Source organism: Rattus rattus, chromosome 3 (assembly GCF_011064425.1).
Source record: "Rattus rattus isolate New Zealand chromosome 3, Rrattus_CSIRO_v1, whole genome shotgun sequence".
NCBI lineage: Eukaryota > Metazoa > Chordata > Mammalia > Rodentia > Muridae > Rattus > Rattus rattus.
Window position 1 is genome coordinate 57,519,222 of NC_046156.1, and position 14,300 is coordinate 57,533,521.

Genomic DNA, 14,300 nt, shown 5'->3' on the forward strand with positions numbered 1-14,300 from the left:
TTTAAATGTTTGGATTAGTTTCTATGAAAAATATCTTTCAATTATATTACATACTATTTTTTTTTTTTGGTTCATTTTTTCAGAGCTGGGGACTGAACCCAGAGCCTTGCACTTCCTAGGCAAGCGCTCTACCACTGAGCTAAATCCCCAGCCCCTACATATTATTTTCTAATGGTTGGGTTTCTCTAAAGCATTTTTGAATTAATATTATAAATGATGTGTGTTCCTCATCCTGCTATGTGAAAAGGCACATGATAGTAATTCAGGTATTATTGGTGATTTTGTGTTAGCTCATAGATCAAATTGATATTATTATATACCTAATAGTGTGTAATAATAATCTGTCTGAGGAGAGACTCCTGTCCAGCAGTCTTTCTGTGCTTATAGGTATCCTTTGCTTGAGTCAAATGTAGCTGTAGAGACAGTAGGAGATGCTAGAAGTCCTGGGGTCCTTGATTTTCACCGTCATATAGTTTCTTTTATGTGTCTCAGAGGCTGCAATGGTCTATCTCTTTTAGCTTCATCTCTCATCCTTTTACTTGCCCATTCCATCCTTAAACAGGTTTACTTCACATTCAGACGTTGTCATACATGCGGCATGTAAATTTGCCTCTTGTCTGTTTCTGTATTTCACTACGCTTGGCAGGAATGCCTTTGCCCTCCCTGTCTGCCAGTTAGCGCTCCTTTCCTCTCTAAAGCTCCTATCTCACCTGTGGATGACTGGCTGACTCTAACCATATTTCCATTACCTCATGACCATGAGCATTTAGCATGTGACTTAGGGTCAGCACTGGATGGCATTCTGCCTCTCCCCCAGTACACATATGGACCATACCCAGGACATCAGCAGTAGTCTAGGTATCCAGTCACTTACGTTCACTTTCAGAAAGTCACACTTGTGAATCAACATAATAAAAAGGATCAAACAAGAGTAAACATAGAAATAACTATATTAAAACACTAACTGAGAAAGTGATCAACACTGAACTACGGAATTTAGCATTGAGCATCTTGGAAGCTGAACAAGAGGTAGTCATCTGTTGAAGACTGTTCTCCACCCTGGGAGTGGGGAGACCACATTATTTTGACAAATGAGATAATATGTTTGTGCTGCTAATTGTAAGATGACTTATACTGTATAACTCATTACCATATATTGAACCATCGAGTAAACTATGAAATTCCCTTTTTCAAAAGCTAAAGACAGTTGATATTCTCAATCCCACGTGGTCCAACTCTGTATGAATGATGGTAATTATCTTCAGGCAGTGATGCTGCCCCGAAGCTCCTAAGTTCTCTCATCTCTTTAGCTGCATCTCTCATCCTTTCACTTGTCTATTCTACCCTTACACCACTCTAACCCATATCCAGACATTCGTTCTTTCTTTTTGATTTTCCAAGACAGGTTTTTTCTGTGTGTAGTCCTGGCTGTCCTGGAAATTGCTCTGTAGACTAGGGAGGTCTTGAACTCACAGAGCCACCGGTCCACCTGCCTCTGTCTCCAAGGCATGTGCCACCACTACCCAGCTTGTATTCAAACATTTTCGTAATGAAATGTGTAGTTGACATACATAAAAAGCACAAAAATCACAGATAACAGCCTTTATAAAAACTGCTGACAGTGTTAAGATTGGATGAAAGTTCTATGAAGATCAAAATTAACAGTCTGAAGACTTCGCAGAGAATTGCAAGTTAGCATGGCCCCTTAACGCCTTCTCAAACGTGAGTTAACTCAGCAGGCTTTTGTTAGAAGCTGGAGGTGTTGACTGTTTTCTCAGGTTGATTGTTTGGTGTGGCTTCATTAAAGACTAGCAGTTGGTGTATGTTAACTGCTAGATGTGGTGATTTTTGACATGGCAGTGGCATGGTTAAGTCAAAGTAGTGTTCTGGACCTGAGCATTTGCCATGGAAACTGTCCTGTGAATTAGCTGTTGCTATGGCTTTCTCCCTCTAAAATTCAAAGGGCTGCGTGCTGGCTTTTTGTCTTCTCTGGTAGTTCCTATATTAGTTGTTTATTGTGTGTGCTGATGGCTGCTGGTGGTTTAACAGAATACTATCTAATGAGGAATAATGTGCAATAAAACATGTGTGATATGTCAATAAATCACGTGTACTCGGTTCATAAGAGAACCATTAACAGAATGCTAGTCTTTTGGAGGAAAAATAGTTGCTTCATTTGGAGAAAATGGAGGAGACGTGATGCCAGTGGTAGTATTTAAACACTCAGAGTTGACGCTGAAATAGGATGAATTGGTGTTTGGAAGGACAGCCGCAAAACTGACAGTAAATATCATGCTGGGGCTGCAAGCTCCTGCATTGAGTGGTTCAGTGCAGGGAGATTCAGTAAGAAGGAAATCACAGATAGTGTTAATGCTTCCAGGGTGGGGAATTATGAGGACTGTGATGGGAGTTTAAGAAGAAATAGGTTTTCAGAAAAAATAATTAATTTTAATAAATATTTTGAAGGGGCAGTTCAAAGCCTGAATATAAAGAGTAAAAGGCATCTAGATAATTCCTTGGGATTGCCTCTGCCTAGCAGAGATGTTCAGGTCATTTGGCAGACTAAACACAATACATTCATTTATGCTGTCTTGAAAGCCATTAAAATGACTGTAGAACACTAACTAGTCAGGTAACAGAGGATAAGGACACTTCTGTCAGTGCATGTTTAACTGATAGAACCGGACAGAGAGAGCCAAGTACCTGTGTCAGGTTAATTTGGTCAAGCTGGCAAACTGGTAAAACGCTGGGCACCTTTGAAAACTGGAATTTGGGAATGGGGTAAAGGATGCTTACATGGAATGTTAGACTCTTCTTCCCGTCCTGCCTCATCTCTGTCCTGTTAAAGGAGGTCTTATGAAGGAGCTGCACGGAGGCCGTGGACTTTGAGGTTCTGGGCACTGCTGAAAGTGGATACATGACTGAGAGGCTTCCTTTAGGGGAAGTTATTGGCTCACAAGAAATGATAAACCTCATCAAGATAAGATAACTGTGTCCTCACCCACTGCCCTGCAGCAAAGCCCTAGCAAATACCAGCCTGCCTACTGCTTCAGGCTAGCCTTTGGCACCTTATGCTTAAGCGCTGACCTGCAGCACTAGCCTGGGAGTGTGTCTTACTGTGAGGTCTGTCATGTATGTGTGCTATGAGACTGAGAGGATAATTCAGCCAGCTTGATCACACACACTCGAGAGAGTCTTTGAGAAGAAGTATGGAATGTTCACGCATAAGCAGATAATGTCACTCTGCTCCGATCCTCTAATTGCAAGAAAGAGCTGCAGGCTCTTCGGTAAAGGTAACTCTAGGAATTGTTTGTCTGTGGGTTTAGTAAAGTGGCAGCTGATGAAAAGTCTCCCAAGCTGAACAACGCAAGGAATCCACGCTGCCAGGAGCCGCGTTCCAGCCCTCAGGTTGCTGATGAATTTCTCTTCTTGGATTCTCTACTTTCAGGCCTTGGTATCACCTCCTGGCATCAACCAATCCTCTTTACAGCGGTGGAGGTGTTTTCTGACTTGAGCCTCCAACTCCCCCTGCATCTTTCAGTGGGTTAGGCTTTCACAGAACCTCAGCTCAGTTTGCGTTTGTTTGCACATCTGATAGAAATAGCTTGCATATTGCGGTTACTTCACACCCAGTTTTTCTCAGTTATATACACCAGGAGCTAAGAAAAATCAGAGGTTAGTGGAAAGCCCTCTTCTTATTAAATGCATTATTAATGGAAACAAGGCAAAAAGTCCGAGTGAGTTTGCTGCATTGTGCTGGCTACCCTGACAATAAAGAATGTGGGGCAGCAATTGTGTCTAAGTCTGCATGGAAGTCAGTTTTACATTATTTGAATCTCAAATGTTTTAGAATAAACTCACCTGAGTAAGTCACCTAACTTTGTTCTGTAGGTTAAGAACACAGGTTGCAAAGCTAAATGGAAGTTACTGGGAGACAATGGGGATGAAAATGTCAGTACCCCACCCTTTAAACCACTACTCCCGCCCAGGGCCATCGCTTCCTCTTCCTTGCTCTTGAATTAGCTTTACACTCTAGGTTCGCTTTTAAATCCGAATCATCGGAGCATGGAAGAGATATGCATTCCAGCCAACACGCTTGTCGTTAAGTGCCTGACCTGCGTTGGCTGTTGTTTCCGAGTGTCGGTGTGAATCAGTGAGTACCTTGGAGAGTAACCCTGTAGTCATTTACATCCAGAAGATTCTCACCATTCTGCCTGACTTACGTTGTCGGTTTCATAGGCTGCTTAGGAAGACGAGCCATGGGTGGCCTCTGTATTCTCCATCATTGCTCTCTACCCCTCGTCTTCTTCGCAGTGTCACTTCCTAACGTAGATGTGTGTGTGTTTTATCTGCTCTAACAGCAGAATTAAGTTTCACACCAGAGGGACTTTTAAACTCCTTTCCCCTAACATGTAACATGGCACGCAGTGAGTGTTGACTCTGTCAAGTCTTTGCTCTGTTATGTGAAGTAGGAGTTCAACGTTTACATCCATGATTACTTACATGTTTAGTTGTGTGATTATATTATTTCCAATTACACTTTTAAGACATTTTCTGACCGTTTTTGGTCTAATTTTAAGTTGTTCCATAACCCTCCTTTTTCTCTTCAGTCTTCTAACATAGATTTGTGTGTGTGTGTGTGTGTGTGTGTGTGTGTGTGTGTGTGTGTGTGTGTGTGTGTGTTTGTTTTGGTTTTTGAAGACAGAGTTTCTCTGTATGACAGCCTTGGCTGTCCTGGAACTCACTTTGTAGTGCAGGCTGGCCTCAAAGTCACGAAGATCTGCCTCTCTTTGCCTCCTGAGTACTGGGATGAGAGGTGACTGCCACCTACCCAGCATAACGTAATTTTCTTAAACATTACCAAAGCAGAATATAAATTCCCTGGAATAGATTCATGTTTCCTTTATATTTTATTTTCATAAACAAGTTTATATATACAAGTTTTAATATTTAATATATGGAGGATGAAGAGTTGAGTCACTTGACTCACATGGGTGAAAACAGCAGCAGTCATTTTAATAAGGCCTTAAAAGTAGGAGTGAGATTAAGACGACTGCAGCCCACATCCTTCCCCGGCTGTGGCTTAGGGCTAGACTCAAAAATCATTCAGCGCTAACAGTGGCTGATCAGTGGGAGAGGAACTGCTAACACTAGAGCCAGGATCGGCTGTGGAAACTGGAGGGATTGGAGCTGTGGGGCTGTTCTCAGTGGAATTGAGGGTTCAGATGAGCTGAAGAAGGGACACTGAAACAGTAGAACTCTGCTTAGAAGTTACACACGTAGGAAACCTACAGAAGTGGGTCTGGAGCATGCATCAAAATAGTCTCCAAGATTCATCAGGGCTTCTTACTACGGGTTCTAGAGTACGCATTGCTATTAAGCTCACAGGTGCTTCTCACCACTGCTGGTCTTAGGATCGCTTTGAGAACCACTGATACCCACACTCTGCAAAACATTTTGTGGAAGCAATTAAGACTCAAGAACCTGTGACAGAGCCACTGTCACACCATGATGTCAGACAGCAGCCACTGCTTACCTTCTCTATCCATGTCGCTTAATCTCCTTGAGTCTCTGGAGTACTGCTGCCATGAGTTTTCATCCTCAGTTCTTCTAGCACCTGCCACAGTGCAATCCCAGTGTTGGTTACTCGCACACACACTGAATTTTAATTTTAAGCAATTGTAATCATTTATTCACTTTTAAAACCATGTACTTTACCTTGCCATTCTCTTTTGCTTCAGTAGAGGGAGCTATAACACAAATTGTACTAAGTAGCAACAACAAAAATTTTGACTTCCTATTTTTGTCAGTCTTTATTGAAGTATATTAGGTGAGTTTCATCAGATTTGTTAGATTGGATAACTTCTACCCTGCTTAACGTAGTCGTATTCTGAGCAATGGTGTTTTAGTCAGCGGTGGATCACATATTCCTCAGGGGTCCCACAATTTCCTGTCACCTGTCATCTTGGTTTATCACTTTTGCATTCTTAGTTCACATTAGCACTCTAATGCTCACACCCTGAGGGAAGCTCCTGACGGTGCACCCCCCAAACCCAACCCCGTCTGAGACGCCTGAGTGCAGAGGATATATTTCCACCTTCGTCTGCAGTCACTTACATCCATACCCAAAGTGCTCTGCTCTCTGTCACTCTGCATTGCCTGCTTTAGAAACTGATTAGTTTGAATCCTATGGTTTGGGGGTGTTTTGTGTTTGGCTTTTTAGCAGAGTGGTCCATGGTCACAGAGTTGTCAGCAATTCCTCCCTTCCTGGTGCTGCTGGTCCATACGCTGTTGGGGATGCACATTTTGTTTATCCCTTTACTGATGGTCTATTAGAAAATTTTGAAATGAGTGAAGGAAAAAAATGATTGCTCACCATCTGATTATAGCAATCTGTTTACATTTAACTTTTTTCTAATTTAAAATTTTACTCAAACTAATTTTATATAATATTTTATTGTCAATCAGTAATCAAATTATTTGCTATTATGAAATAAAATTTGAATTTAAATGTAAGCGCTAGGGTGGTGAAGGAAAGAGACTAAGACAATAGCTGGTGCGTAAGACGTTAACAAGAACCAGAAAATGGACATCAGTGTTAAAAATTGGGGCTGGAGAGATGTTTAAAAGAATTGGCTGCTCTTGCAGAGGACCTAGGTTCAATTCCCAGCACCCACATGGTAGCTCACAACTGTCTAACTCCAGTTCCAGAAGCTCAAACACTGTCACACAGACATACATAAAATAAAAATAAATATTTTAAAAGAAGTTGAAAATTAAGACTATCACATATAAGCAGCATAAATATATAGAATATTAATGGATCTCCCCCTAGAGGCATTGAGCCGTGGCTGCTCTGTCCCATTTGTGTCAGGTAGAAGAGAGGAGAGAAGCTATGTCTACGCTCAGGGTTCTGACCTACAAACATGTGAATGATCAGTAGCCTCACACTGCCTGGGCTGGAGGGTAGCTGCATGAGACAGTGGTCTGGTACCAGGCAGGCCTCAACAGGGAGCTAGCCTGCAACAGGCACCAGTACAGTCCAGATAGGCTCCCAGGACGAGGCTGGGCGGGTGTTGGCATGTCAGAGAATAGAAGAACCCTGCCTGGGACCACAAACCCTGGGCGGGAGTGAGCACAAGTCAGATGACCTTTGCAAGGGACTCTTTGCATTGGCTGGGCAAAGACCAAGCCCAAGAAGACCACCAGACCACTATGGGACCCAGACAGGGAGCTAACCTGACCTGACCACCAGTCCAGTGCCACACAGGCCTAGGAGGGGCAGACCATGCCCAAGATTGCCCCTGCCCAGTGCACAAGACCTCCACAGACCCCAGACACCACTAAGAAAAGCACAAGTAAGTCATGGAGAAATGGAAGAAAAGGATGTGGGCACTATGAAGAGGGGCAGAATGGAGAGCCCAGGGTAGTGAGGAACAGCCTGATGTGTTAGTCAGTCATGCCACCTGAGATCATGATGGGGTCCTGGCCCGTGCTGCCATGGTCTGGGGCAGGGTGCACATCTGGATCTGTGGCCCTGCAGCAGCAGAGGTCTGTTAACCACCAAAAGCCAAGTGGACATCCTGGTCTGGGCTGCCACCTGGGGGGACATGTTGATATCTGAGGGCTGTGCAGAACTGACCCCACCCCTCACCTGGGCATCATGGAGAGCTGATCCTGGAGGTATGAGAGTAAGAGTTCTGACCCTACCCCTAGTCAGTTGTAATACTCAGGAGAGCAGGTTCATGTTCTCTCTCTCTCTCTCTCTCTCTCTCTCTCTCTCTCTCTCTCTCTCTCTCTCTCTCTGTCTGTCTCTCTCTCTCTCTCTCTGTCTGTGTGTGTGTGTGTGTGTGTGTGCATGTGTGTGTGTGTGTGTGTGTTATTTTCATGGTGCTGGAGATGGAACACAGGCATTGGCCATGCTAGCTGGGCAGATGCTATATAACTGAGATCTACTCAGAGCCCCTGACCTGTATATATTTATGTCCACTTCGATCACCCTTGTTAGGATTCAGATTGGAATTTTCCTAACCATATGAAAGGTGAGATTTTTGGTTCCTCTTTGGTGTTCAAGTGACTACTGTGGTTTGGAGCTCACAAAGAAACCTTTGGCTAGTATTTAATTTCAAACTCCTTATAAATATAGCATGCTTCTGAAAACTTATCAGTAGTTTCCCATACTAAGAACTGTGAAGTTTCAACTATAGTTTTCCTCAGTATTTGTTAATAAATGTGTACCTCTTCATCTCATGATTCTCTTGAACTACCAAAAGCTTATAAACGGTACCATGTGTACTCACTTTAAATGTCTGGAAATCACGACATGTCTTAGTCTTCCCTGTTTCACAGGCTTTGGACAGGTGTGTGAACTTTTCTTAAGAAACCTATTTCAGCAGGTCCAGCTGTGCAGCTTCATCAGAACTGCTCAGACTCAGTTACTGGTTTTCTCTGCAGTCACCATGAGCCCACTTGACCTCCTGCTGCACTCTGACCAGTGTCTCTTCCTTTTGTTTTCAGATACTTGTACCTGCTGTTCTCTGGCGATGACCTCCTACCTTTAGACCACTGGGTGTTTAATACAGAGGCTCATCCTCTGCCGGTGTTGCGTTTAGCCAACACCACTCTTTCAGGTAACCCTGCTGTTCGATGAGCACAGCTGCAGAAGGACCATTCTTACCTGTGTTTTGTTTACATGGACCACTACAGAAATTGTCTGGAGAGGCGGCTTTTGAAAACCTGGACCTCTACATCAATATGCCGGATGGAACTCTTCCCTGCAAGACTTTTCACTTGTAGATATATCAACTTTGAAATTATTCCATTTTATACCTGACCAAAACATGTTCTGGTACACGTAGGACAGAGACCTGATGTGTTTTGATTCTTAATGAGATGGCCACATGAGAAACAATGTCTTATTCTATACTGTCAGTGCAAATCAAGAACATAGAGCACCTTACAGGAGTTAGAGATGGCTTTTGAACCAATTATACATTTGTTTCCTCCCACAGTGGAGCAGCTTTCAAATAAAATATAACACATTGTGTAGCCCCTTTCCTCCATTTTAATAATGGAACAAACTGAATGACCAGGAACAGAGGAACAGTGTAACTACATTGTAGCAAGAAGACTTGGGAAAGCAACAGATACTGTCCCTGTCTGAATTTTCAAGCTCCTCATTGGATTTTTACCAGACTGGCAACCATTTTATTCCCAACCTAGTCATTGAAATCTGTTTAGATTTAGTTTTTCTCTGAGGGGCATGATCTCATGAAGAATACTTTTCAAGTCTTTGTCTCCGTATGATATGCTGAACCTGGTATTTATCATAACTGCTGCTTATGAGCCCAAGTGTGGGAGTGTGCATGTAGCTCACGCTAGCGTTGGGAGCATGGCGGAAGGTGGGGAAGTGCCAGATTGTTGCCTGAAACCTATTTGAGAGAAATCCTTGATTTGTTGGTAGGGAATTATCTTCTGAACCAACAACTGTATCAAGCAAACATTGTCTGCTTTAATCTCACAACACAGTTAATAGAGTCATTTACCTTACACGTCATGTGGCTTGGCAAAATCAACTACACTGTCATGCAGCTCTGTATTTGCTAGAACAAGCCTGATCGCTTACGACTTCCTAAAGCAAAGGCAAAAGGCCGCAGTGTCCCTCGAGCAGGGTCAGGCACTCTACTCGTTACCTCACAGGTGTGAGCTGCTCACAAAGAGTCCATGTTTTTAAGTTTCTCCAAGATATTATACATCCAAAGAATTACTAGAATAGCTTCAAAGTAATCTTCAGAGGCAAATGTGTGATGTAAGAATCATACTCACTAAAACTGACATAAACCTAAGGGACTTAGAGATCTTGTATTGTTTATTTTTGTCATTGTTGTTGTTGCTCTGTATTTTGGCAGAAAAAAAAAACGGTAAATTTTATCAAGAACTATAATACAAGATAAATAGGGATGCGTATAAATTTTCTGTCCCTTGAATTTCTGTGACAACACCAGATGCTCTCCCTCCCTCATTTTGCTCAGACATCATCTGTTGATGTCAGGAACATCTGAGAATGCTATAATTGGATATTCCACGAAACACTGTGTTTATGAACTCTACTGTGGATTTCCGAAAACTGATTTCCTTGGTTGGTGGCTTTTCTTTTTAGCCCCGTACTAGTTTATAGCAGATTTAAATTGTGGGAAAAAGATAATTGGACATGTTATAAGTTGACCCTCTTCTGCCAGAAATCATTATCAGATCCTCAGAGTTCAGCCAGTGCTCCAGAAACTTGCCACTCAGACTTGTTCAGTATTTATAAAAGACAACACGTAGAGAGCGAGTTCTAGCACATTTCAAAGCTATAATATCTTTTCCTACTTGAAATTTTTAAACTGTAAATGAGAAAGGTAGATGGCTATTTCTTTAGAAAAGAAAAATGAAGTTTTGGTTCTCAGAAACAGCAACAAAAAAAAAAAAAAAAAAAAAAAAAGTGAGCCTTCCTCAAACAGTACAAGCCTACTCCCAAGTCAAAGTCAAATGAGAAACCGGAGGTGCCAAAGACCAGCGCAGCAAGCAGGGGACCCTCTATTCACACACATGCAGTAAAGGCGCCATCTTGGTTCCCCAGGAATGCCCAAAGGAGACAAGAGTCCCACCCTCACCCAGTGCTCTGTATGTCCACGTGATCCTAGAGCAGAAGAGAGAAGGCCCAGGTGTGGGCAAGGCACGGCTCACACACAGATCTTAAGACTGTCATTTGACCGTCCCCACCCTCATGATTAGAACTGGAGCCTGTAACAATGCTTTTTCTTCTTTGAATACCAAAGGCAATTAAAGTCAGGTACAAATGACTTGCCAGTGTCATGTTTTATTTTGTTAATAGAATTTTTAAAATATTTTTTTCCAAAATCTACCATTCTCCCATATTTTGCTTCCTTTTTAAGTGTGTGTTTTCTTCCATCCTTCATATCCTTGGCATTTATAGACCTTAGTACTTCAGACTCCATATCATTATGTTGTAAGCCCTGAGAAGGTCCCAGAAGTGCTCACTAACTGATGCTCTCCGAAGGGCTGGCACCTCACCTCAGCTGTGGGCACAGTTGCGCAGAACAGATAATACACAAAAGCCGGCCGTTGAACACCTTCTATTTCCGTATTTATTGTTCATTTTAGAATCACACCTTTTGGTTCAAACCTGAGTTTTAGGAAATTAATGAACCAATATGAAGCCCTTAAAACGAAGAATGAGCCCTTCACCTAGAAGTCTCACTGCGGAAAAGCAAGTCCTGAGTGGAAGGCTCTTTCTTCCAGGTGAGCTGCACATTTGTGCGCCTCCAACAGCGTCCTGTTCCTGTCTTTCCGCTAGGGTATGTATGTGCGGAAAAGCCGGGCATCGAGGAATGCAGTCTTTTGCAGAATATTGACCCTGGTTCCCTATGATGTCATGCAGGGCCCCAAGGCTCCCCCTTGGCAGGTTTTAAACACTCTGAGGTGACAAGCCTCAGCTTCGCATCTTCTTCACTCCTCATCACCAAAGTCTTTGTGGACTCTGACCTTGTTGGTAAAGACCGATGATGCAGGCTCCCCTCACCGGCTTCTCTGTGCGTGCATTCGCGAGAGAATGAGTGAATGAACAGGTACAGAGCACTGCATACGTGCCAAGCTCCGACCTGGCACTGCTCACGCCTTACAGCATGTCATAGGATCCCAGGGGCATGCTCTGTATGAGAGTGCTCCATAGCATTTTAAATGTTTTCCAAAATGAATCGTGTTTCAAAATTCTTAATTTTATATTTCATTTAAATTAAAAAGGAAGATAAAAGGTTTATAATATATTTTAAACACTGTTACTATATAAGACTAACAACAATAATTGTAGTTAATAACTAAAGCCTTTTGAAAAATGTCAAAGAAATAATTGATTTCTGCTGCATCTTTGACTAATTTACTTTAGAAATAAAAACGATCATATTTTGTTATTACTTTAATTACGTTATTAAAGTCAATATTTTGTAGATGTCTGTGTTACTTTATATTTAAAAACAATTGTCCCTTAATTCATGGGTACACCTTGCAGTTGTAAATTGTTTTTTCTCTAGTACACATCCTAATGATGGTAGCATCTGTATTTCTCACATATAAAGAAAATGTACTAAAATTTGTCTAACTCCATTATTAGAGCATAATAGAGGTAACTTCAGGTTCCTCCTTTTCTCTGAGCTCTTTATCCTGGGCTTGGCTGGCTCCTGCCTCCTCTGCTCTTTGCATCTCTGTATATAGAGTTACACAGGCCTGGAATGTGGTCTGCTCACTAACAGGCAGGTGTTAACTGTACCTGCACCGCCTGTCTGCAGAGTATTACGTAATCAGCGTCTGACCAGGAGCTGTTTTGAGTCACTCAGTGTGGTTCAGGGACACTGGGAAACATGCGTCTGTTCTTCAGCCCATCCAGATATACCCCGAAACAAGTATTCTTTTTGTTCTACCTACAGCCAGCAAGCTTTTCTGTAAATGGCCAGGTAGTGTTTTAAGGTCTGCAAGTCATGTAGCTCTCTTAATACTCATTTCTGCTGTTACAGCTATAAATAATATGCAAATGTACGAGTGGAGCTGTGATGCAATAAACCTTTACTTAAAAGACAGACGGACGGAGGCCTGGATTTGTCCCTTATCTCACAGCTGCTGGCCCCAATCCCTAATTCAATTTAAGACCTCTAACCTTTAACCTGCATCTTTCCTCTTTTTATTTGCATAATTCACTTTAAAGCAGAAATGTGTGTGTGTACACTTGTATGTACTCCTGTGTTTGTGTCACCTAAAGCTGTATATTTTGCTGTCTTGGAGGTGGATATATTTTTCAGGGTCTCCAGGTTTTAGGATATGATTGTCACGAAAGAGGCAGAATGGGAGGTAGGCTTTTGGCACCTGTGTCCGTCTTGCTGTTCAGTGTCATAATTCCAGACTGCTCATGAAAAAAAAAAAATCTGTATGGCATCAGAATACTGGTTTCTAACCTTACCTGCTGACTGACCTTGGGATGTACGAATGTATGCGCTCTTCTCTTAGAGCTTTCAGATGAGAACAGGACAGAATTCTAGATTTTGGTGCTGCAGAAAACAATCTTTTGGAAAACCGTGGGCAACACAAAATGGGTTATGTGCCCAATTCAGCCCTTGGTACAGCCACTGCTAGTGTAGGGTGCTCACCACTGTCAGCCCTAGAGCAGCTTCGGTCTGAGTGGAGGTATGTTTCCAGAGGCGCGCCCCCTTGCTTCATCTCATGATGCCCCGCAATGCTTTCCCAAGTATGTCAGTGTGCATTGCCTTGCCATCAGAGCATCCCTCAGCCTCAGTTTTAGACTTGCGCTGTTGGACAGCCAATCGGCAGCCGCAGGCCTCACGAAAGGTAAAAGGTGTCATCTTACTGGCATAGGTGTGATGGCGGGCCAGTCCTAACGGGCAGGAAACTTTCCATGTTCATCCAGTACTTCTCTACTTTAGGAGATAAAACCTGGATTCGGAATGACAGTGCAGAGAGTTCGTCTCTGCCTTTGTCGTGGCATTGATGAACCGCCTTTCCAGCCCTGCCTATCAGAGGTCATTTCCGCTCTGTGTGCCCGTGAGCTCGGTACTCCAGAAACACTCAGAGCATAGTGCAGAGTCACGGTAACTTGTATGCCACAGAATCCTGCATATTGCACACTAGAAAACCATGAAAAGCAGAGCTCCTTATTGACAGAAACTTACAAGTTCATTTTTGCTGGGTTGACTAAATACAGTATCCCTAATTATCATTGTTGGTTTAGAAGTTGAAATGCCGTTCTTTATTCTCACTGGCCTCAAATTCACTGATAATTTCTCCCTAAACTAATAAGTGGGTGAGTATAACCTGTGTTGTTACCCACTGGCTGCTCCTAAACTGGTTTCCAGTCATGTCCTCCATAATGTGATTTTTTTATAAATTGAGGGTAATATTGTATATTGAAGATCAAATAAAGATGTTCTTTAAGTGAAAAGTCTTTCTTTCTCCTTTTTTCCACCCTACAGTGACAGTTTACTCTTCCTGTCTACAGAAGAGCAGCTTTGGCTTGGTTTACAGGAACGGGGGTTCAGTCTTCACTGTTTGAATAATTTCTTTTGGCTCCGTCTGTTTTCGCGATAAAGAGCTTGCTTTATACACTGACTTGAAAGAGAGGTGCATTTCACCCTTACTGTCCCCTCATACATGTTATCCCCAAAGCAGCCTTAAACTGGTCTAGAGAGAGAGTTCCAGCAGCAATCTGGGACAGTTAGGACTGTTTTCCATGC

At 42.6% G+C, this 14,300-nt stretch overlaps 1 protein-coding gene and 1 non-coding gene across 2 annotated transcripts in view; both read left to right on the plus strand.

Annotated features, from left to right (window-relative positions):
* The window catches only part of Man1a2 (mannosidase alpha class 1A member 2), a 146,118-nt gene extending 132,110 nt beyond the window's left edge, over nucleotides 1-14,008 (plus strand). Inside the window, exon 13 of the mRNA XM_032897628.1 lies at nucleotides 8,518-14,008. Coding sequence (XP_032753519.1) covers nucleotides 8,518-8,650 — 133 coding nt within the window. The 3' untranslated portion in view covers nucleotides 8,651-14,008. The remainder of the gene's footprint in view (nucleotides 1-8,517) is intronic.
* Nucleotides 6,825-6,952, plus strand: LOC116897575. Its single transcript, XR_004387584.1, has one exon. It is a non-coding gene; the product is annotated as a small nucleolar RNA SNORA17 (small nucleolar RNA).
* Nucleotides 14,009-14,300: the final 292 nt, after the last annotated feature.